At 41.2% G+C, this 24,985-nt stretch overlaps 1 protein-coding gene across 1 annotated transcript in view; it reads left to right on the plus strand.

The window, feature by feature from the left end:
* The window catches only part of LOC6584690 (acetylcholine receptor subunit alpha-like), a 67,064-nt gene that overhangs the window by 23,817 nt on the left and 18,262 nt on the right, over nt 1-24,985 (plus strand). The window contains exons 2-4 of the mRNA XM_002010298.4: nt 4,004-4,298; nt 4,367-4,547; nt 12,242-12,357. Coding sequence (XP_002010334.3) covers nt 4,004-4,298; nt 4,367-4,547; nt 12,242-12,357 — 592 coding nt within the window. The remainder of the gene's footprint in view (nt 1-4,003; nt 4,299-4,366; nt 4,548-12,241; nt 12,358-24,985) is intronic.

Below are 24,985 nucleotides of genomic sequence, written 5' to 3' on the forward strand. Positions count from 1 at the left end.
GCTAAGGGGTATGCCGGAAGGAGAGCTGGAGCAAAAGACAAGAAAAAAGAAAACACACACACACACACACAATTTGGCAAGTCAAATTGAAAGAGCTGCGTTCCAGCGTTTCGGAATATCAAAATTTTCAGCTAACGGCGTCCTTAATGAATGCCAATTACTACTGAAGGACCTGAAACTCGATTATGCTAGCGAAAATGCAAAAAAAAAAAAGTAAGAAAGCAAACCGATTTAAATAACGAGTATTTTCAATTGCTCGCAATGAACTGAAGGACTAACAAAAACAACTGAAGTTAACTCGAGCAGAAGGTGTGCATACTTTAAATCATGGCCAGCTGCTGGCTGTTGAAAGGAGCTGAGCTGAGCTGGGTTAGAAGCCGCTGTACTATGGAGCGTATACGCAATGTATATTAATTATTACAATGTAGCCCACACACACACACACACACACGCTTGCTCACTCATTCACATAAATTTGAAATAACCATATCGTATAATTATATAAGCTGCACAACGACCCAAATGTGCGATGCCCAAAGACAAAGACGACAAAGATGGAGAGAGAGCGAGAGAGAGAGAGAGAGATAAAATGAGTTTCGGCAAAGAGACGTCCGACTAGGGCCATGTTGCTGTCATTTGTGGGTCGCAAACAACGAAATTGCATTTAGGTGTAGCCAAGAACTGTCAGCCAAGAACAAACAAAGAATCCAAATCGGCCAACTGAAGCTTGCCAAAAACTCGCATAAGTCTGCTAACTAATTACAAAATTGAGATCAGAGATGGGAATCGGAATTGGAATCGGAATGGCAATCATAATGGCTTAGGTATTATTAGGAAGAGCAGACGAATGTGGAATAGTACAGTGTTAACTGGCTATACTGTATTTTACAAAGAAATCATGTTTTATTGAAAGATATACAATATATTATATGAAGCGTCTTTTTCTGCTCAACTGAAAATTAAATATACTAAAATTGTGCTCCTAACGGAAATATGCCATGAATAGTGCCCAAGACATAGGCTAAGACCTCAGCAATTGAAAATAGAAGCCGAAGCATCGTTTGGTATTACTTCTGAAAATGTCTTCAGCTCAATTCGTACGAATTACCCAATGAGCTCTTCAAGGACAGATCCATATACATGCATATTAGAAATGTGAAACCTTTGAAGTTGAACCAAATACGAAATGCTGAACTAATTAGAATTTGAGAGCAGCGACTGCGACGGCAACGACGACGGCGACGGCGACGGCGACGGCGACGGTAATCGGATTTGGTCAGTGTGTCAAGCAGAAGAAATTAAATTGTTCGCCTGGCTTTTGTCTATTAACACAATAAGCCAAAGACATTAAGTTGTGTGTGTAAACGGTGTCTACATGTACTTATATATGTATGTGTGTGTGTGTGTGTGTGCATATAATAATTTGTCACGATAAATGTGCGACACGCAAAGCAATCATAAAATGTGCTTTTTGGTTACCTTAATGTGATTGTCAGGCCACATGTAAGCATTGAAAGCAGTCAATTAGCACTAACACAGACGCACACGCGCACACGGACACACGCACACGCACACACGCACGCATAGACAGCTGAAGTGTGCCATATAAAGTATACGGCATGTGTGCCCAAAACGGCAGGCGACAAAAGCGGTCGCCGCAAAGGTCCGTTTAACTTAACGTTTCCCACGCGAGCGACAACAGCGTTAACCCACAAACAGGCACACACATACACATGAATACATACATACATACACATGTATATACACCTTGTCGAAATGAATGGGTAAACGGGCAAGTTGTTGGCTAAGAGCATTCCGAGCTGCCTGCCCAACGGTGCGCTACGGTCTTAAAGTAGACAATGGATTGATGTAGCTCTAGAGAGGCATAAAGTGTGCCACAAAAAACATAGGTAGTTAATTTTTAACAGACTCAAACGGACTGACACACAGACGAACGTACGGACAGATGGACGGATGGACGCACTTTCATTTTCGCTCAACACTTGCCACACGATAGCCAACTGAAAGTTCAAAGCGAGCTAAAATTTATAAAGCTCACGCCCATTGGCACTAATTGCCAGCAGAGCCGCGGCTAGAGCATGTCGCGTACATCCTGGCCTTTTCCTCGGTCTCTCTGTATGTGTGTGTGTGTGTGTGTGTGTTGCAAACGAACGAGAACTGCAGGTGCCTTTTAATGATGCAGGAAATGAGTTAATGCGCCCATCAGGGCCGCCAACAGCGTCTGTCAACCAGGCCTGGACACCAGCTCAGTCAACCGTTTACGTCGCCCCATCGCACCGAGCAGTCGGCCGCATGCAAAGCGCGCCCAGCTGATTGGCAGCCGTGGCCCCAGCAACAGCAGATGTTATATTGTCGCCAATGTCATTAGAAGCAAGCGTTCACTAATCAGCTTATCATTATTACATTGACGGCAAGCGGGCAGAGCGGCCAGAGCAGAGCAGACGGCGCAGCGCAATAAAAATCCTTGTATTGAAGCCTAAGCGCATTAGGATAGTTTGCCAGTCTCAGCCAGCGTAATCGACAAACACACAGCCAATGCTGGCTGACTGGTCGCAGCCCGAATACACTTCAGTTTTATAGACGGCCTCCATCTGTAAGAGTCGAAAATAGGTCACTATGCTATCGCCTGGTTAAAAATGTAAATCAAGTCGTGTAATATATTCGACCCATTGGAAATTGCTGCTGATGCTCTACAACGCATTGTCCCATTCAATTGTTTCTGAATAATAAATAAAAAACAAATACTTTTGCTATTCGTCTGCTGAGTGCAATTGCTATGCAGTTAAATATGAACAGTTCAAAAAACGAGGGCTGCAATCGCATCAATACGTAATTGCTTCACGCGATAGTTTCGCCTATTGCCGATTTCAAGTATCGATCGCCATAGCAGCAGATGGAAATTTAAATATTCGGATAAAATGCACAAATTAAATTATTACGACTAAAGTATTTAAATAAATAAACTAAATGATTATGCTGTTTGCAGCATCTATCGATCTATCGCAATGTCCATTAATGTCCATCACGACTATCGATGTTGCCATCAACTGCTATTAATGATTTGAAATTTATGAGAATTTAGTCATTCCTTGAATGTTCTCTCCCCCTCTCTCTCTCTCTCTCTCTCTCTCTCTCTCTCCCTCTCTCTCTCCCTCTCTCTAAGATCTATCAACTTTATATCTCTGGCTTAAACTTGACATTCGTGGCTAGGAAGTATTTCTCTAATGTGAAGAAATGTTGCAGACTTGTACAAATATGCTCTGAGAAGGCATTCTTATCAGACAAATAACCTTAATATCCATCTTTTTATACGAAGATATAAATATTAACTTTGAATCACAAGTTTTGAATACAGGCGGCTGGTCGAGTCCATAAAACAGTATTTTTGTTGCTCTCGATTAATGGCTAGCACATGTTGCGATATACTATTTATGCCCAGCCCAGCGACAGGGTATTATAACAGTCGGACGTAAAATAAATCAATTAAAAGATTTCGGGTTTTTCGGGACGCCGCGCATCGGAATAAGCCAAAAGCAAAGCTAATTAGTAAAGTCCACAGGGAGCTGACAGTTGGGGAGGCAGAGCTGGCTCTGGGTCTGGGCCTGGCTCTGGCTCTGGCTCTGTTTCTGTGTCTGTGTTTGTATCGGGGCATTGGGTGTGGGCGTGGCTGGTCAAGCATATTGTGATGCCATTATCAGCGTATCATTAATTTAATGTGTGGCACATTAATTGCCGCATTGCGCATACACAGCAATATGCGTTGCAAGTGGAAATGGTAAATGGAAACGGAAATGGAAATCAGAATGAGAGAATGAAAATGAGAGCAGAGCCGTCAGAAGATAGGGGAGAGGGGTGGGCAGTGGGGAGAGTGACGCGAGCAGCCCATAGATAGTTGATAAGAATAATAGGCATCATAATGCGAACTGCCTTGATTTGTAAACCATATTAATTGGATGACTTTGCGTATCTTTGTTGTATTCAGGCAGCACAGCGAATCCGGACGCGAAGCGACTCTACGACGATCTGCTCAGCAACTACAACAAACTAGTGCGTCCCGTGGTGAATGTGACGGATGCGCTCACGGTGCGCATCAAACTGAAGCTATCGCAACTGATTGATGTCAATCTGAAGAACCAAATTATGACCACCAACCTATGGGTGGAGCAATCCTGGTACGACTACAAGCTCAAATGGGAGCCCAAGGAATATGGCGGCGTCGAAATGCTGCACGTGCCCTCCGATCACATTTGGCGCCCGGACATTGTTCTCTACAACAAGTGAGTTAGCCCCATTTACTAGCCCACAGCTGACCATAACTCCACGCATTCCACCCCCAACCAAACAGCGCTGATGGCAACTTTGAGGTGACGCTGGCCACAAAGGCAACACTGAACTACACAGGGCGCGTCGAGTGGCGGCCGCCGGCCATTTACAAGAGCTCCTGCGAAATCGATGTCGAGTACTTTCCCTTCGACGAGCAAACATGCGTCATGAAGTTCGGCAGCTGGACATACGACGGATTCCAGGTAAGTTTCCATCCATCAATCGACCTATCCAGCTATGCATCTACATATATTCCAACTGGCAGAGTGTGAGCGAATTACGAATTGCAGTTCAATATTTCCAATCTGAATAATCGGTGTACTGGGCGTACCGCACCTGCATTTCAAGTTAGGTGGCCAAATTATTTGGTGGCCAAGTATTTGGTACTCTTATTTAACCCAAGAAAACATGAAAATCCAACATTTGGACCAAACATCGATACTCTTGTTCCGATATTTTTTGATACTACAACACATAGACTGGACAAGTAGAGCAAAGATGAGCATAACTTCGTATTGCCTGGCTCAGTCTCAATACGCTCGGGCAGTCAAAATATGGCACGTCTATGTGTTGTATGGTTAGGGGTCTTACATTATAGACGTATCAATTACAGACAAGTAATTACAGACAAGACAATTAACATGACTTGATATTGCAGATACAATCGATAGACAATTAACATAAAAACTTAATATTCGCATTGGCAGGAGATCTATCGGAACTGAGTTCCCATTTACGTACAAACAGTTTAGGGTATAAAGAGAAATATGTTTTTCCAGCTTACTTCCGAGTTACTTCAAGTCAAGCTTTTGATGTACGGCCAAATCGGGATCAAGAGTATATAGTCATTCCGTTATAGACCTTCCGCCACGCCTTTTTATAAAGCCAATGTTCACTCTGAGTTTATGCAAATATCGTAAATTTCGCTGGTTACTTTTATTCAGGTCACGACTGTTCGGTGCAGCTGGATTATATGAGTTGTAATCGAGATAAAATGTAGAAGAATTATCGAGCTCATAGAGCGCAAAAGAAGGAAGAAAAGAGATGGGAACACAGTTTGGCTTTTCTATGCTATTTGCACTTTGGAAATTGGGCTCCTGTGGATGAGTTCTCTGAGCAGCAACGGCAACGGCAACGGCAACGGCAACGGATCCTGCGGCTGGTTTAGTGGCTATAAACCCAAATTCGCTCATAATTCGTTGTTGTGGCATAGAATTTCTCACATTTTATGGCCGCACAGAGGAACGGGCTGCATAAAATTGTCTCTGGCGATTTGAAAGCACACAGGGAGATAGAGAGAGAGAGAGAGAGAGAGAGAGAGAGGAGAGCAGGAAGCTAGAAACATTCGTGTAAGCAAATATAGAACAGGACGAGCCAAGGGACAATGAGGTGGCCTGACACCTGTCGGCAATAATAAAGACAGACACAGACAGCGGCGACAGTTGAGGCCTCGTAAAAGGCGTTGTGCAGGCGGGGCTGCAGCTGGCGCTGTGGTCGTACATGGGATATGAGACATCAGGCATCAAGGAAGTATGTGGCATGAGGCATGTGCCATGTGCCATGTGCCATGTGGCATGTGGCCATGGCGAGGGGTGATGAGCTTGAGGCGGAAGGAGGCTGGCGTTAATGTTGCCACCCGGCAGCGACTTGGCAGCTAATGAAGTGGCATTAGAGCGGCATTCACTGCTCGCTGCGACTTTGCAGCTTTGCGCAAATGAGCCGACAAATGGCCCGCAGCTCTTGACAGCAGCGCAACAGCAACTCTTTTTAGCCAGGCCCTTGCTGCCTCTTGGCTAACCGCACATGCGGTGCTCGACTCTGCTCTGCTCTGCTCTGCTCCGCTCGGCTCGGCATTGGCGGCCATAAAAAACTCGCACTGCATGTGCAGCAATACCTGTCCTTGCCGCAGGCGTTGCCCTGGCTTTAATCAAATCTTGTTACCCTCACTGATGCCAGTCTGTTCAACAAGCTAATGTCTCTGTCTGTGTGTGTGTGTGTGTGTGTGTGAGGTAGTTATGCAATTCTCTTAACTGAGCCGAGGCAAATTGCCGCTAGTTGTTGCGTAATGCAACTTGCAGAACTGCTGTTAATTTGCATAGCTCACACGCACAGACAGCCGTCAATCACACACACACACACACACACACACACGCAGCTAAGCACGCACGCATTGCAGCGCCCCCTTTTCTGCAGCATACTTTGCGGCGCACAATGTGTAAAGCGAAAAGAAGCAAACGAAGATGCGGCAGACGTAAATTAGATAATGAAGCTATGTATGTAAATGTATTCGAAAGCGAAAAGCGGCGTGAGCAGCTAGGTGAAAAGACCACGAAAATAAGAAGAGGAAGAAGAGCATATTGGCACAGTGGCAAAATACGTGAATGAAAAGAAGGCGGCAGCAAAGCTACAGATGATGAAATGTGGCAATAATATGAGATTGAGAATAATATAAGATTGCATGGAGCATAGTGAAGAGGAAGGCGATAGGAAAACGAAGAGTGAAGTAAAACGAGAAGTGAAAAGGCTGAAAGAAACACAAGAAGAGCACGAAAAGCCAAGGGAGCAGCAGAAAACGAGAAAAAAAGCTAAAAGCTGTAAGAGAGAAACAACGCAAGGCAGTCAGCAAAGGGCGAAAGAACAGTAAGAAGGAGAACGAAAAATCCAGGAACAATAAAAGCCAAGCGAAACACAGAAAAGATCAAGCAAGCTAGAAGCAAATTGACAGCGAAAGCGCGAAGCTTAGCCAGAAACAAAGGAAGAAGAAGAGAAAGAAGCATAGCGATAAGCAAAGCGAAGGGGCATACGAAAAGCCTAATAAGAAATGTAGAATTGTCCAATAGCAACTAAATGTGGAACGATAGTTATTTAAGAAATATCGATAGTCGTTGCTAGTGCAATGCGATGAATAGTCGATATGCTCAAGAGTAAAACTGCAAAGCAGAGAGAGAGAGAGAGAGACTAAGAAGTCTAATAAGAAATGTAGAGCCGTCCAATAGCAACTAAATGTGTAACGATAGTTTTTTAAGAATTATCGATAGTCGTTGCTAGTGCAATGCGATGAATGCTCGCTATGCCCAAGAGTAAATCTCCAAAGCAGAGAGAGAGAGACTGACAACGCTGTTTGTTTAAATTAAATAAAATTAGCATGAAAACTAAGTGAATGAAGGCAAGAGTGGAAATCCACAAAAGAGACAAAAAGGGAAAAGACAAAATGAATAACTAACTGAAAGCCATATCAATTTAATCAGATGTTTCTGTCTTCATCCATAATTGTTTTACATGCGAGTTTTATCTAGACTTTGTACAGCTCATTGTTTTTTATTGCTTAGCTCTAGTACTCGTAGGTTCCCTCTGCTTCTTCTTCTTCTTGTTTTGACTCTAACTCTTCTGCTAGCTCTAATTTGGGGCAGCTGTTCATATGCCTGGCCCCCTCCTGTCCCTTGTCGCAATGCTCAGCGAATACATTAAGCCTTCCACTCGCAGCAGCAGCCAACTACACTGGCCTACACGCACTGGGTCCACAAACTTGGCAGACTTTGACTTTAATTTGCTAAAAAGCCAATCTTCATTTGGCATTAAAAGCCAAGCCAAGGCGCTAACAGCATTTGACATGCCACGAAACGCACAAAAACGTGGCTATCTGTTTCTTGACTGAAATTTCTGACTCTCACACACTTAGTGCGTACGTGTGTGTGTATGTGTGTAATATTGTCATTGACAACAATTGTTGTAATGCTGTTATTGTTATTCGTGTTGCTGCTGCTGTTGTTGTTGTTGTCGCTATCAACGCCTCATTGTTGTTTTTTTTTCTGCTTTGTTTTGCGAATGGACGCGAATGTGGGCATCGTTTGTGGTCCACATAAATCAACCGCAATAAGCGGTATCAACAGCGTCGTATCATAGAATATTTATAAACTCTCCTGTTGTACATATAGAACAAGCCGTGGCGCTCACAGCGCAGAACAAAGCGTAGCCCGTTGGCACAGTTGGCTGGGGCAACGGCATGCGGCAAGGGGCGTGCGGCGTGGGGCGTGGGGCGTGGAGGCATGAGGCACGCGGCACGAGGCCGGAAACAGAAGCTGGACTGCTTAATGGCCGCTGGGTTGGCTTCATTGTGAATTGAAAGCATTTACAATTGTCTGTCAACTGTGCCCCAGTGGCGAAGCATTCCCAGCTCTGTCTCAGACTGATGCTCTCCCTCATCCCCTCTCTCGCTTGCACTATCTTTCTCTCTCTCTCTCTCTCTTTCACTTTTACCTTGTGTATAGGTCCTGTCGCAACAAGCAACATCTTTCGGTGTCGGAAATATTTCAGTAAATCGTAACTTCCTTATAGTGAAATTTCCGCTACCACTTAAAATAACAATTTCCGCTTCGGCAGTTTCAGTTACATTCACACAGTTGCAGCTAACGGTAAGAAGTGCTTCTAAGTTTGTAGTTGTAGCTGCAACATCGCAACAGTTGCACCTGGCAACGTACATCCTGCCTGAATACACCCGCTGCCTGCTCACGCTGAAAGGCAGCGAACGCCGATTGCACGCCTAATTTTATGTGAAGAGCTCCCGAGCATACCAAACCACGCACAGTGGGGCAAACTGCTACAGCTGTGTTGCCTGGTAAAACATAATTAAAATCTTAAAGTAGTCAAGTTGGTAATACAGATACCAAATTATCGATTGATAATGAAAATGAAGTCAAGTTAAGTGCAAATTTGAAGAACTCCAGGGCATGCCAAGCAACGCACAGTGGGGCAAACTACTCTAGTTGTGTTTCGAAAAGCAACCAAATTTTATAAATCTCTATTGCCAAATTAACTTGCATGGATGAGTGTTGATCGATAACTAATATGAAATATAGATAAATGTATGCAGAAACTTATTTTGATTTACCAAAGCATGCTATATTGGATTTGAGCAATTGGAAGAAGTCATTGTAGTTTCCATATAGTTTATATACATTTTTTAATCAGACTTGCGAATTGTGTTGATAAAGCTAGTAAGACCTGCACGTTGTCAAACATCTCATATATTAAATCTATAATATAATCATATAATATAATCAATAAGATAATCATAGTTTATTTGAATTGTTGTTTTCTTATCTCCCATATCATTTTGCACAAATATGGATTATTATCGATTTTTATGATATATTAAAATGGTTTCTAGAACATAGCACAAGGACATCTTATGTAAAGATCGCACTTAAGAAATGCTTTAAAATGTCTAATATCTCTACAATTCGAAGCACATCTTCAAATAAACTAGGGTATCTCAAAGTTCATATGCTATTAACGAAAATTGGAGAGTGCCTAGAGAAATATCGAAGTAAGAAAACGAATGTATGAAAATAAATGAATGTATGAAACAAATTTCTTCGCCGAAGCAAAAAGTATCTCTGACGGCACTTTAAAAATACGATAACCGATAAAGTTGATAGAAAAAAAGCTAAAGCCTGAGATTGGAGGGCCCAACGAAAAATCTGAACTCAGTCAGCTTTATGCCAATTACTTATTATAATTCGCGCTGATGGCCCAATGGCAATGTGTTGACTCTGCATCAGCATGCACTGTCGGCTCATTCATATGTGTGAGGGTTGTGTGTGTGTGTATGTGTGTGAGTGTGTGTACCCATAGGCTCAATTTTTACAGTTGATTTGACAGAAAGCGGCATTAGCTAAAGCGGCCCGCCCACCCAGGTGTGCCAGTCGAGTTGACTAAACAGTTGAATCGACTCGATGCGACGCCACTCCACTTCACTCGCTTCGCCTCGCCACGCCTCGACTCGACTCAAACTCCCAACGCCACTCAGCAAATCGAATTAACGTCACTTTTCAAATTTCACGCTGTTCTCATCGTGCACACCTCTGCTAAAAGAATTGCCATCCCAACTAACTCTCTAACCGCCAATCGACCAACCACTCGAACCTAGGCCCTGCTCTACGACCCATAATCAGCTCGCCCACTACTGGCACCGTCCCACCTATAGACATGTGTGCCTGTCTCTCTCTCTCTCTCGCGCGCTCTCTCGCTCTCTGTCTGCCTCTTTCTGTCGATGCTAGCTCATTGAGGTGTAAACGTCGCCCCCTTCCATCAAGTTCACAACGAAAATCGCATCAAAAACCGAATATGAAAAAAAAGATGTGATCAAATACCTGACGAACTTCTAATGCCCTAACGAAAGTATATAACAAGCTCAATAATAATAATAATAATATGAAAAATAATAATAATTATTATTATAACAAAAAATAATAATAATAATAATAATAATAGTAATAAAAAAAATTTTTAAAAATTAAAAAATAAATCAAATAAAATCATGTCATTGATTATAAAAAAAAAAAAATTAAAACAAAATTTGTAATTTAAATTAAAAACTTTATATGAATAACAATTTGATTTTTAATAGAATCATATGTCATAAGCTAGAAAAAATTAATGATCTGTGAAATACAGTATACAAAAATAGAATATATAAAATATATTACATATACAAAAAAAAAAAAAAAAAAAAAAAAAAAATCACGATATTATTTATTAAATTTTAAACATCTGAAAAAATCTATTATATTTGAAATATAAAAAAGTTACTATATAAGATAATTTATATAGAAATGTGTTGTTAAGTGATTTTAAAACGCCTATAAAGACAAAAGGGTTTTAACTTTTTATGAAACAATTTTTTTATCATTTACATATAAAATATGAATAAAAAATTTTTAATAAACCAAAAAATTGATGACAAATTCAGATTGAAATTGATTTCCTATTTTTTGTGACCAATTTCAATATTTATTAATATCAATTTATCAATATCGAATAACTCAAATGTGTTTCTTAGAGATTTCAGTTTCAGTTTTTTATATGATATATTTGGGAGAGCTTAAATTACTGGTGTAATTAATACGACTGCGAATAGAATATGCTAAATATGCAAAAAAAAAAAAAAAAAAAAATTAAAAAAATAAATAAATAAATAAATATTGCTAAGATATTGGACTAAATAGAAGAACAACAAACAGATGGAATGTTCTATGTTACAGTTGATGGTTCATACAATATTTTAATTCCTCATTTATATATGTATTGCTCTTTCAGTTGTAATTATATATTTATGTAATCTGATGGTTGGCATTGAGCAAAGTGGAGAGTGCGAATCTGATGTCTTAGCTGCAATCGCCTCGGTTCGGGGGCGTAGAGCATTTAGGAGATACACGAAACAGCTGGCTTCAGGCTTCAGGCATCAGGCATCAGCCTGTGCCAGTTGTGTGGCTGGCATGCCAATTGCAACGATGTCCTGAGCTGTCCTGTTCTGTCCCGTTCCGTTCCGTCCTCTCCTGTCCTATCCTGTCCTGTCCTGTCCTGTCCTGTCCTGTCCCTTCCTGTTCACATCCTGCACTTGTTCTATACTCGTGTCCATTCTCTGTCAGCTGCAGTCGTGCCGAACTAAGCAAAACTGAAACAGAAATTGAAGTGCAAACTTGTCTGGCTTAGCTTCGGCTTTGTACACTCCAAATTCTCTCAGCTGCTGCTGCGGCTGCTTATGGCTGACGACTATTTGAATACTCTGACTTTCAATGTACATTAATGTGGAATGCAGCACTCGCTCTGAATGCCACGCTCTGCAGGGTATGTCAGGTGCGGTGCTGGCCGGGCCGAATGCGCACTCCATTTCTGTGTTTTACCATTTTGGCAAGTCGGACATGCTATCTGCTGATCCAGCTTCGCATAGCAGCTCAATTATGTGCGCTGTCAACGTGTGTAACCCTGTAATTGTCTAATCACTCTCGCTCTAGGTACATCTCTCTCTCCCTCTTTTTCTCTCTCTTACTCTATGCTACAGTTATACTAACTCTTTCTAATTCTCTCTCTCTCTCTCTGTTTTTATATATGCCAGGTGGATCTGCGTCACATCGATGAACTGAACGGCACCAATGTGGTTGAAGTGGGCGTGGATCTGTCTGAGTTCTACACGTCCGTTGAATGGGATATACTTGAAGTTCCTGCAGTGCGGTAAGTTTTCAAATACAACAACAACAACAACAACAACAACAAATCTACAAACAGCAACAAAAACAGCCTTGGCAGCTGCTTTGGCCAACTTTTGGCCGCTGTCACAAAACACAAACACAAATCTTACGAATGTCAGAGCATTTTGCACAGGTCAAGGATGCTAACAACAACAACAACAATAGCAACAACAACAGCTACATAGAATTTGCAACGACGACAAGTTGCTGATGATGAGCCCGAGAGCTGCTCGCAGTGGGCGTTCTCATGGGCGTGGTCGACAGTTTACCGCCAATATTTACACTTGTACATGAGGCGTCTGTTTCTCTTTTTTTTGGGCGGGGAGGCGAGCTCTGAGTCCCCATCCCCCCGTCAAACTCCACAAATCACAAGTCTCTGTGAGTCGGCGAAAAGTTTTTAAATTAAAAAACTTTGGCGCCGGCTGCCAAAGGAACAGCTTCTGGACAGTGAGTGTATGTATGTGTGTGTGTGTGTGTGTGTGTGTGTGTGTGTGTGTCGCACTTGTAAACAATATATAGAGATGCCTGCTTAATTGCCACGCCCACAATTCCAGTACCTGCCCAGGCAGTGCATGAGCCAACACGCTTGTGTGCACACATCAGCATTTGCTGTTGCTGCTTCTTTGCCGGATGAGAGGAGCGGGAGCTGAAGCTGGAGCTCCAACTCGACCTGGAGCTGTAGCTGTAGCTGGGCCCTAATGTGCTTAGCCCCATATACAGAAGGCAACAATTTCAAAGTGTTTTCGCACATTTTGTTGCGCGGCGCAAAGTGCACAAGAAGTTGCCTCTGAGAACATTGGCAAATTAAAAGCCTAAGCACACACACGTATACACACTCACCCACACATACTTACACCTACACACTCATACACTCAGGCCATGCCTCTCGAGTGTGTGTAAATTCTGCTACTCATTTCAAAAGCTAATCAAAGAATCAATTCATGCAGAAGCCATAGCAAATGATTTGTAAGTCTTGCTAAAACAGGGAAGAGGTCCCTAGTGAGGACTGTTCGACTAGCAAATACCCTGAACACTGCTAATAGTTGGATGGTATACCAATCATTCTGAACATACATACATAAGCAAGCGCGCGCTCTGCTAACTGCGCAGTTGACTGCGCTTGAGCTGAAATTTGGGATATATTATGAGAACTTATTTGCTGTCTTGTCTTCTTGTATATATAGATCCTATATTGTAATTATTCACTACGTGGTAAAAACATGCAAGTATGTGTGTTTGTCTCAGCACAAGTCTCTGGTCTAAATTTGGGCGTCGGCAGTGTGGTATGAAATATCTATAAACTAAAGAAACTTTGTATTCATTACATGCATCCGAACAGTCAGTCTGAAATCACTATCTCAACATTCCAAAAATTACTCTTAAAAAACCAAAGAAAATTATCGAGTATTGTCGATAACAAAAAAATGAGATGAGTTAACGAAAAAATATAAAGAACTCATACTACATATGATCTTCATGAGTATACATGTAAAATTGCAAGACTCTAGCTTGTGTAGCTTACGAGATCTCTGCGTTCAATCAGACTGACGAACGGGTGGACTTGGCTAGATGAACTAAATGCGTCATGCTGATCATAGGTATATCTGTTTCATGATCTGTACCACGCCTCCTACTGCATGTTACATACTATATAATACAGTAGAGTCCTGATAATTCGAAATGGCAAGGATATGGGCTTTTTTTTTTTCTTTTTTTTATTTACTCAGAAATTCAAATTGTCGAGAATTTTTGAGAACGAATTTCTCTAAAGGGGATAGAATTTTTTTCGATATATCGCGATTTTCGATTTGGCTGGGTACGAATTATTATCGAGATTCGACTGTATATGTGCACATAGTATGATAAAATGACAAATTATTATCAATCAGTCAATCATGGATTTTTTATGTTTTTCCTATTGTTCAACCACAATATAAGGCAAGAGTCCATTCAATCAGTCAATCCATCTGCGATTGCCCCCATTGCTCCCCTGTAGCCCACACACTATAAAATATTTACAACACATATTTATATGTCTTTAATACTGCATTTATATGAATATATATTATGAATCGGTCAATCAGTCAATTCAACAATCTAAGGCTTTTCTCATAGTTCAATTCATCCCATGCTCTTGCTATCAATCAGTCAATCGCTCATTCATTCAGACATTCCCTGTTTTTGTTTTCCCCATAATTCCACTTTAAGAGATATCAAAGCAGACTTGAATATTTCGTTTACAGCAGCTTTAAATGAAATCGGATACTCAATCAATCAGTCAGTCAGATGCACTTGCCATTGTTCTATTATGCCCTACGCTGTGCTGCTGACGGCTTAAAGCAAAGTTTGAATGCCAATCAATCGGCCAATCGGGCACTTTGATTGAATCCCAATATTTGCGAAAAATTTCTGTGTATTTAATTTAATTTAAAGAAGACCCAATCAATTATGAACTATTGTCATAAATTGTGCAAGGCCAAATACATCTATTCCCCATCCCCCCTCCCCTTTTCACTATCGCATGCAGCTATTGTAATGGCTGCAGTTTACGGATTAGCCGCTTGGCCGCACTGAGCTGGACGAGCTGGCAGCGAGGATTTCACCGGCGCGACAAAGTCCAGCGATAACGGTATTAAGCTCGATGTGTTTGGTTATAGCCAACAACAACAACAACAACAGCAATAACAACAACAACGAAATGCAATAATTTTGATTACATTCGCATTTCGCGTTCGCAATATTGTTGCTACCTTATCCAGTTAAACGCCCTTGATTTAGTCCCCTTTTAGCGCAAGCTTTTATTTTTTTTTACTTTCATTTTTATTTATTTATTTTATTTTATTTTTTTTATTTATTTATTTATTTTTTTTTGGGAGAGAGTTGCCTCAACTTTCGAGCCCCCGGGCAAGTGAAAAGCAACTGAAATGAAATTTAAGAGCGAAAAACAAAAGTTTTTATTTTGCTCGAAATGTTCATAAAAAATGGGCAAGTGCTCAAGATGTCAATGAGCGTGCGTGCATGACTAACAGATACCCTATAACAACTTGAAGCACTTGAGAATTGAAAGATTGTTGAGCTTAATTTAAGTAGTATGAATCTTAAGAAAGACTGAAGAGAGAGAGAGAGAGAGAGAGACCGAGAGAGAATTGAAAGTTTCTTAACAAATTTTAAGGCAATAGAAATTAAATTTTAGTAAATTCATATAAAATGTGTTTATAAAAAATTTGATAAACATATATAAATTTTAATACGAGTATATGCCTGAAAATTGTATATACTGTATGTATGTATTGTATATGTATACAGCTCTTGTCATACAAATAGTATCGCTACTGAGCACTGTCCACATCTAAATTAGATAAAGAATCTCAGATTTTCATATTTTCATATTTTTCTTCTAAAAATTGAGTTAATAACAAAAGTTTTCTTTTCAACATTTAGTGCATCTATTTGTATGACCACAGCTGTGAAAATATGTATTCATATCTTTCCTTATATATTCCCTTTAATTTTCGATAACTTTAGCTTTGCTTCGTAGGATGTTCAGATTCACTAAAGATTTCTTTATTGTGTTTACAGGGTATATGAGCTCGGTTACAACATGTGAAATGAACTGAGCACACGCATTGTTTTCTGGCATTGTTGTTGTTGTTGTTTGTTGCTGTTTTTTCTTGTTGTTGTTGTTGTTGTTATCAACGTTGTCGTTGGCACGCGCGCCAGCCACAAACATGTCGCGACGCACAGCGCCGTTATGGGTGTCCGTGAAAGTGTTGTTTATGCCCCTAGCAGCGAGAGGAGCGAGAGCAGCAGCAGCAGCAGCAGCAGCATAAAGGCCACACACACACACATGCACACTTACACACACTCACAACAAATAGAGTGTAGCAGAAAGAAGCGAACGCTCACCTGCTGCATGGCGTGTGCGAAATGCACTCGCTGTGGCACATTATGTGTGCTTGTGGCAAGCAGCCATGTGTGTGTGTGTGTGAGTGTGTGTGTGGCGCACACTTGCCACCAACTATTTTCAAGTTGCGTGCAAATCTTTTGTGATTAATAAATCGCCTTGACCTCAGCTGCAATCCACATGAGCAGCGCCTTAAGCCAAGCGCAAGAGCACCTCAGCTCTCTGTCTATGTCTCTCTCTCTCTCTCTCTCTCTCTCTCTCTCTCTCTCTCTCTCTCTCTCTCTCTCTCTCTCTCTCTCTCTCTCTCTCTCTCTCTCTCTCTCTCTCTCTCCTAACAGGTTTTACCCTCCTGTCCACCTCTCCCTCACTGAGTACATCTTTGTATCTCTCTCTCTCTGTCTATATCTCTCTCTATAAATATGTCCACTCTCCACCTCTCTCCACCTCTTTCTCTCTCTCTCTTTCTCTCTCTCCTGCTCTTGAACGCTTTCTACACCTCTATCCACCTCTCTCTCACTGTCAACATCATTTTATCTCTCTCTCTCTGAAAATATATCTCTCTCTATTTACCTTTATCTTCTTCTTTGCCCATCTCGCTCTCCCTCTCTTTATGTTCGACTTTCTACCTTACAGACAATCCCCTCTTATCTATCTGTCCAGCACTTTCTACATCTTTCTAACTCTCTCTCTCTCTCTCTCTCTCTCTCTCACACTCTCTCTGTCTACCCCTTTCAACCTATCCTTCTCTCACTCTCTAACCTCTTTCCATATGTCTTCCTCTTTCTTTCTGTCTGATTATCTCCCTCTTGCTCTATCATTAACATCTTTCCCTCTCGCTATCGTTCTCTCTCTCTATCTCTCCCTCGCACACAACCTAATTTCAGACCGCTTTTGACAGCAGGTAACAGCGTGTGTCAATTGAAAGCTTTGTGTTTTCAGTTTATCTATTGTTGTCTGTACAGGTGTCTGCATTCCCTCTCTCTCTCTCTCTCTCTCTCTCTCTCTCTCTCTCTCTCTCTCTCTCTCTCTCTCTCTCTCTCTCTTCCTTGCCCTAGGCCTTTCTCTCTCTCTCTCTCTCTCTCTTTTTAGCTATTTCAATGCCTGTCCGTCTGTCTTCAATCAGTGTCTGATTGCAATCTTCGGCGCTTTACTAAAGTGAGCGTATGTGTGTGTCTGTGTGTGTGTGCTTCTGTTGTACGTACGTGCTGTTACGGCCACGCCCCAACGCTCAACGCTTCAGTTAATTTAACTGTCGATGTTGATGCGCATTAAAGTGAATCCTGGCGTAGCTCGGCGTCGCGTGGCGTGTAGCTCGCTGCGACTGCGACTGCGGCAGCGGCAGCGGCAGCGGCAGCGACTGCGACTGCTTCATCGCAAAATTACGCTACGTGCTGTGAATTGTGTTGCAGCATTTTAGGCGCAGCCCAGCCGCTCGCTCCAACCAGCCAACAGCTGCAGACAATAAAAGGACCTGCTCTCGCCTTGGCCCGCACTTTAGATCATATGGCCTCTGGCCTTGGCCCAGCGACTACCACTGTCCCAATCTCCCTCCCTCTCCCTCTCCCTCTCTCGCTCTCTTGTCCATGGCACGCATCGAGGCAAAAGCCGCAGTAGCGTCCGCCTCTGGTTTGTGTCACGCACTTGTGGCATAATTTACTGTAGACTGCGGCACACACGCACTCACCCACACACACGCACACCCACTTACCCTCACACCCACACACACACACATACACGCATACACGCACACGTGGCAGCTGCTGTCAACTTTTTAATTCCTGTCAATGACTTGAGCCCCGTTTGCGCTTTGGCTTCGCTCTGGGCCTTTTGACGTTTCGGTAGTTGGCTGGCAAAATGTATTTGAAGGCGGTGTTTCTGCCATGTCATGGACGTAGTCATTATGAACAGTTAGGCATCCAATTGGCTTGCAAACATATGTTTCAAATAGTCAAGCGTCTGTCTCATTTCACATTTCACATTTCACAAGCCCTTAGTGACAGCAACTCCTACACTCTGTCCCTATCCCTCTCCCTCCCTCTCCCTCTTGCCCTCTCTCTCGAGCTTGTGCAAAGTTTAGCTGACATGCAGCAATTAGGCCTCTTTTTGCAGCTCCTTAAATAACATCAATAACAATCGCTTAGGGAGGCCTCGAGCACTTGTTTTTGTTTTGTCTTTAAATTCGATTTAGATTTTGGTATTTTGTGATTTGTTGAACTTAGAGCTGAGCTCTCTGCCAGCAATTCATCAACTCAATTCCCATAGCAAGCAAATAAATATCCTTAATAAAGATAAAAGATAAGGAACATATGTAGGATGCGCATAGGTTAAGAAAAGTAAGAGTTATAAGGGAAAGACTTTCTAGCGGAAGGAAAAGGAAGCAATTGCAGCTAGCAAAGTGCCACGCCTCTATAAATTTCTGGCTCTAAAATTTTATAAACTGAAGTTTTATTTAAGTTAAGTTCTTATTTAATTGCTAAGCCCCCCTCTAGAAAGGGTTCGAAAATTGTTTCTATGAGAGGAATAGAACTATGAAGACTGAAGCCTCAGACAGTTGTTAGTTAAATATAAAATTAATTAAATTAAGGTAAATAAATATTAATTAAATATAAATTAAATACGAACTAAAAATAAAAATATATAAATATATATACATTAAATAGTGAGATGACCACAGACTGCTTGATTGATGGTCACACTGATTGACGGATGGAGTGAGTGTGAATTTTTTTTGCTTACGCTTTCACAATCGAATTGCAGCCCCTAATGGACTCTCGCCTCATATTGATATTATAAATGGGCTTCCGTTGAACAATAGGAAAAGCATAAAACGGTCCATGATTGACTGATTGATAATCATTTTTCGAATGGAGATGTTTCGTCATTTTATTTTATACTCGAGCCTTGGCCATAAAACTAAGTAATCAGTAATTTCCTCTTGGCCACGTCCCCACATCGCTTATCAAGCAAATCCCAACACCTTCTTTCCTCCTTTTTTTGTCAAGCACGGCCACCTCCTGAGGACATCAAGTGGACCTGAAGAGAGCAATGGGGAATTTACGACCATTCGAGTACGACAATCACTTCTACTTTATGCTCTCTTGGAGCCGTGTGAAACCATGGCAATAGACAAAGCTCATTATATACGCATTTCAAATACAAATCCTCGAACCTAAATTATTGCATTTCAAATTGAAATTTTCAATCACCTTAGAGTTGAGTTAATCAAAAGTAAATGCTGCAAATTGAAAGTCCTTGAACGAATATTACAGAAAACCAATCTACTCTACACTACTTCTTGTAGTGAACGAGCATACCAAAGTAATGAAAAGCACGAATATGCTGTAAACTTTAAAACTAAAACTATGTTGAAAAGATCTGCGAGAAGTTTTGTATTTGCATTGGATTAAGTTTTAAAGGCGTGAGAAATCAATTTCTCATATTTTCAACAATTTTTAATAAACTGCCAATGGCTAAGAAAGCAAAGTAGAGAATGGAGAAAAGAAGTGGGAAGAAGAAAAGGCAATGCAAGTTAAAGTTTTTGCCTTGATTTTTCTACAAGTTTTATTTTATTTATTTATGTAGTTTTTTATTTTTATTTTTTTTTCCTTTATCAAAAGCAAATTCTAATCTTGCTCGCTCTCTGTCTCTCTCTCCGTCTCTCTTCCGCTCTCTTTCTTAATTAGAACGATTGCTTTAAATATTTTCAGAAATTTTCTTCAATGAACGTTTCAAAATTCCAAGCGCTGCTTAAAGTTTCTCTTCTGTTCTCTTCCCTTTTCCCCTATGCCTTGCCCTTTGCCCGTTTTCTTTCCCATTCCTTATCTCTATTCCTGCCATGCCTTGCTAGGGATAGAGGCCCTGCGGCTGTTTGCTCCGCTGGCCACAGTGCGTCATGCCTAATGCTACCTTACGTGGCACAAAATCAAAATGCTTGGCACATTCGCACCGTTGCCCTGCTGCTGCTGCTGCTGCTGCTGCTGCTGCTGCTGTGGCTCCAACTTATCGACATATACTTTAGCTTTCACTTTCTCCCTCAGTTTCACTCTCACTTTCACTTTCACTTGCCCGCCTCAGTTTTGTTTGATGGCTTGATTAGAGGTCGCCAGGCGTTGGCGAAGGTGAAGGCTGCCATCCAGCGCTGCGCCTGATCGATTAAAACCATAATTAGCAAACTTTCAAGTGGGCCCCTGCCCTTGCCCTTCCCCTCACCCTTCTCAACACCCCTGACCTGCCACTGGCCAGTCAACAGGCGAGCCACCCCCCAGTGGCCCCAGTGGCTCGACTGAACCTTTTAATGGCTCCGAATTTCCATTCAGCTTTCCGTCTTTGTCTTAAGTTCAGTTATTAAAATTCTATTACTTGCATCGACTGCTGCCATTCCAATTTCCACTGCGCTCTGTCGATTTCCCAACCAAATCGAAGCAAATTACCAACAACAACAACAACAACAACAACAGCAACGAAAAAAAATCTTTAAAAACGAAAAGAACTTGGCACAAAGTTGTAGAAATCAATCAAGCGTTGCGCCCCGCCCGATCTTCTGCTACAGCACCCACACAGGCCACGGCCCCTACACCTCTCCCCACCAAAAAACCGCCGAAAAAACCCTTGATTTTGTTCGTTTTCGTCGCTTTTTCTGCTTTTTGCTAACTGGGCAACAAGGTGGCAATGGGCGCCTAAGGCTCGCCGCAAATTCGCTTTGAAGCGCCGCCTGCATCCAGCGTCGTTCTGCGGCCATTTTATGCGGCATTCGTCTCTCTTCTCCTCCTTTCTCCTGCTCGCCCATTCATTCCTTCATTTCGCCTTTCACGTCTTGTTTTTTATGTTTCCAATCATTTGGTATTTATGTGTTTTGTTCTTTCTCTTTCTACCTCTCTCTCTGACTCTCTCCCTCTCTCTCTCTCTCTTTCTTTCTCTCTTTTGCTGCCAATCAGCGTTTTAGCCATTTTACTTAGTCACAATCAAAATCTTTGCCCTTCAGTAAAACTGTTTAAGCACTTTTGGACTTCCACGTTTTTTTCACTATTCTCGTTCTATGGATGATAAAAAATATATCTTTTGGGTATTTCACTACTTTTTTTCTGGCGAAATTTAAACATGATTATGCATGATATTTTGTGATATGATATATTCTCTATTTTTATCCACTACCCTTTGCCATCTTTCGGGCAATTCCAATGCTCATAAAACTGGTCCTTGCTGGCCAAGAACTGGATTTTTAACTTCCTCATTTGAGGTAGAGCTTCTCCCATCCAACAAATTTTGCAGAGACCGGAACAAGTAATAGTCCCAAGATGCCAAATCTAGGGAATAGGTGGGTGGGTGTGGTAGCAAAAGCTTTTGGCGAGTCATTAAGCTTGTGTGAGGTATCTACTAAACCTTTTCTTTTGACCAATTCTGGCAATTGGAATTAGTCTTGGAACATTGGAATTATTAGTATAGTTTCAAAATATTTGTACATTCAGTTAAAGAGTCTGGTAAAATTTCATTTCATTTCAAGGGTAAGCCCATTGCTTTTGATGGTTAAGAACTTGATTTATTTCTACAAACTTTTGAATGAAAGTATCGATGGAGTATATAATGAGTAACATTAATATTCAGTTTATTTGTTTTCCAACTTTTCTCCCTGTATATATATAATCCTTGTTAGTTATATTAAATATACTATATTTATATATACTTCATCGAAAAGGTTTTTTTTTTTCAATCTACAGTTTAGCATTTACACTTTTTTAATTTCAATTAATATTTTATGCTTTATAGGCGTTTGAAGTAAAAAGTTGAAGTTCACAGCCCAAACGGTGTCAACCAGACTATATAGTGCAATTTTCAATCAGGGCATGATCCCATTAAAATTGGAAAATCATCAATAGCTATTGCTATCATCATTGCATCATTGCAAATTACATATATAATTTATACAATTTTGATTTGTAGTATATATTTATATCCATATATTGGATAGCGGCTTCAAGCTAGCAGCCGATCAGCGCGATTTTCCTATACACACTCATCGTCTATTCTATGCGTACAGACAGAAGCGCGCCTTTTCTCACATTCTTAGAATTTCGATTGATTTCTGGATTTTCTAGCCGATACTCTAGTTTTGTCTGATTACGCTCTCTTATTAAGCTATTTTATTTTAGCAACTGGCTGCTAAGGGCGATGCAAGTTATGTTAGAGTAGGAGATTCGAAGCTCTTCGATGTTATTTATTTATTTTTTTTTTTCATACATATTTCGTTTTTTATAAAATAGATTGAGAAGGTGCGAGCTTGAATGAATGGAACTTAATACTTTTCTTTTTCTTAGTCAATAAATAAGATTATTTGTAATCTGTTCATATTTTCTTACACCAAATTTGGACTCAATCCGTCGTTAAGAGAATCTAAGCATAGTGAATTGATGAGAACCCACTTTCCAACTAGCTTCGATAATATTCAAGGCTCGCTTCAGTTAGATAAACTCGGAAATTCTGATTCCAATTTCAGCTGGGGAAGTAAACGTTTCCATATGAAACATAAATTAGTTTCATTTCGCTCGGTGAATATGTTTTCGCAATTCCAACAATATTATTAATGTTTCAAGCATAGCAACAACAATAACAACAACATCAACAACAACAACAAGAGAAAAACAAAACAAATCCTTTTCATGTTTGCCTTTTGTAGTGAAAGTCGAGGACTTTTAGTGGAATTTCCGCTGCTGCATGTCGTTTGCTTTGTGCGTTTTCGCTCCTTTAGCTCATGGGCATTTTCATTACGCATACGCCACATCGTACGAGGAATTGATGAATTGTTGGCACTGCCACATAGCTGCCCTGCTGCTGCTGCTGCTGCTGCTGCTCTTGGTGCTCCTCCTGCTGCTGCCAGCCTCCAGTCACATCAACTATTCCTTTTGTTGCCATTATCGTTGTTGTTGTTGTTGTTGTTGTTGCTCGGTTGCTGCCTGATGTTTGATGCCGATGAATTTGCCCACGTGGCGCCACCATCTATAGCATTGGCAACAACAACAACAACTACGGCGACGACGTGTCCAGACGTGCTCAGACACGCGCTCGCATTGGCTCTCATGTGTGCGACTCTTGCTCCCAGCCACCCACTCGAGATAATACCAAGCAACCAGCCAGCAGGAGCAGCAGGAGGAGCAGCAGCAGGAGCTTCATTGGGGCCTGGAATTGCTGCCCTGCTTGGCTTTGCCTATTTTATGATTTATTGTATTTTTTTTTTTTTCTCAGCTGCCCCGCAGCTAACCAACTAACTTAGCCATCACAGAGCTTATTACGCTGACCTTTACACAGACACACGCACTCTCACACACACACTCACACACGCACACGCACACGCACACATGTTTCGCTTAAGTAAAAATAATGTAAAAGCAAAAATTTGCCATGTCGATGCTTTGAAGCTTAAGAGTTCTCCAACTTCTCCAAGTTGTCTATGCGAGCCCAAATGGCTTCTGGGTGTAAGGGGGGGAGGGGAGGAGTAGTTGGGGATAGAGCGAGCGATCCGAAGAACTAAAGTGTCCAGCTCATTGAGTAAAGCTCAGTTAAGCCTTCTTATGCTTGTCTTTATTAATTTACTGTTTTTATACCCTGAACCCATTTTCAATGGGAAATCAGGGTATAATGGTTTTGTTGAAATGTATGTAACAGGGAGAAGGAGGCGTGGCAGACCCCACAAAGTATATATATTCTTGATCAGGGTGACGAGCTGAGTTGATTTGGCCCTGTCCGTCTGTCTGTCCGTCTGTCCGTCTGTCCGTCTGTCCGTCTGTCCGTATGTATGAACGCGTCGATTTCAGAAGATATAAGAGCTAGAGACTTCAAATTTTTTTAAAATGTCCGTAATTACAGCGCGCATATCAAGTTTATCATTAAAAATCGATAACTCATCTCGATCTTTTTTATCGATAAAAAACCTTATCGAAACCCAGTTATAAAATTATATCTTCTACACCTTTATTGCTAGAGACTCCAAATTTTTAATGTATGCCTATATGCAATTTATACAATTTCGGTTTTTGTTAAAATTTACCCCCCACCTCTAAATTCTCCCCCTCACCCTCACTTTTGTAAAAAGCGTATTTCAAATACTAGAGACTTGTGCTTTGGCAATTACATGCATATTCATGTTATAATCATAATCTAAAAATTTCATGAAGATCGTACGTCCATAAAAAAAGTTATTAAACAATTAAGTTCTCATAGTAAGCGCACACTGCAGCCCATGCGTGTTTATGCGTGGTTGCTTGTGTGTGTATGTGTTTGTGTATGTGTGTGTGTATGTCTGTGTATGCGTTTGTGTATTTATGCGTGTGTGTGTGTATGTGTGTCTGTATGCGTGTGTATGCCTGTGTGTGCGTACGTGCGTGTGTGTGTGTGTGTGTGCGTGTTTCTTATGTAAACTGAAAGTCGCGAAAAATTATTGAAATATCTATTGCTCCAAGGGTTCAGGGGATCTCGTAGTCGAGCAGTCTCGACTAGAGCTTTCTTACTTGTTTATTATTTATTTTGTGCATTTTGTGCATTTTGTGCATTTTGTGGCAATGCCACGCTGAATCGTAGGACTCGGCCCAGATGTGCATTACAATTGCCAGTTAAACATAAAAGTTGCGCTTTTCCCCACGAAAACGAGAGGAAAAAGCTAGCAAGCAAGAGGAAAGGAAACAGAGATAGCAAGAGAAAGAGAGAGACAGAGACTGTC

Source organism: Drosophila mojavensis, unplaced genomic scaffold, assembly GCF_018153725.1.
Source record: "Drosophila mojavensis isolate 15081-1352.22 unplaced genomic scaffold, ASM1815372v1 contig_136, whole genome shotgun sequence".
Taxonomy (NCBI): Eukaryota; Metazoa; Arthropoda; class Insecta; order Diptera; family Drosophilidae; genus Drosophila; species Drosophila mojavensis.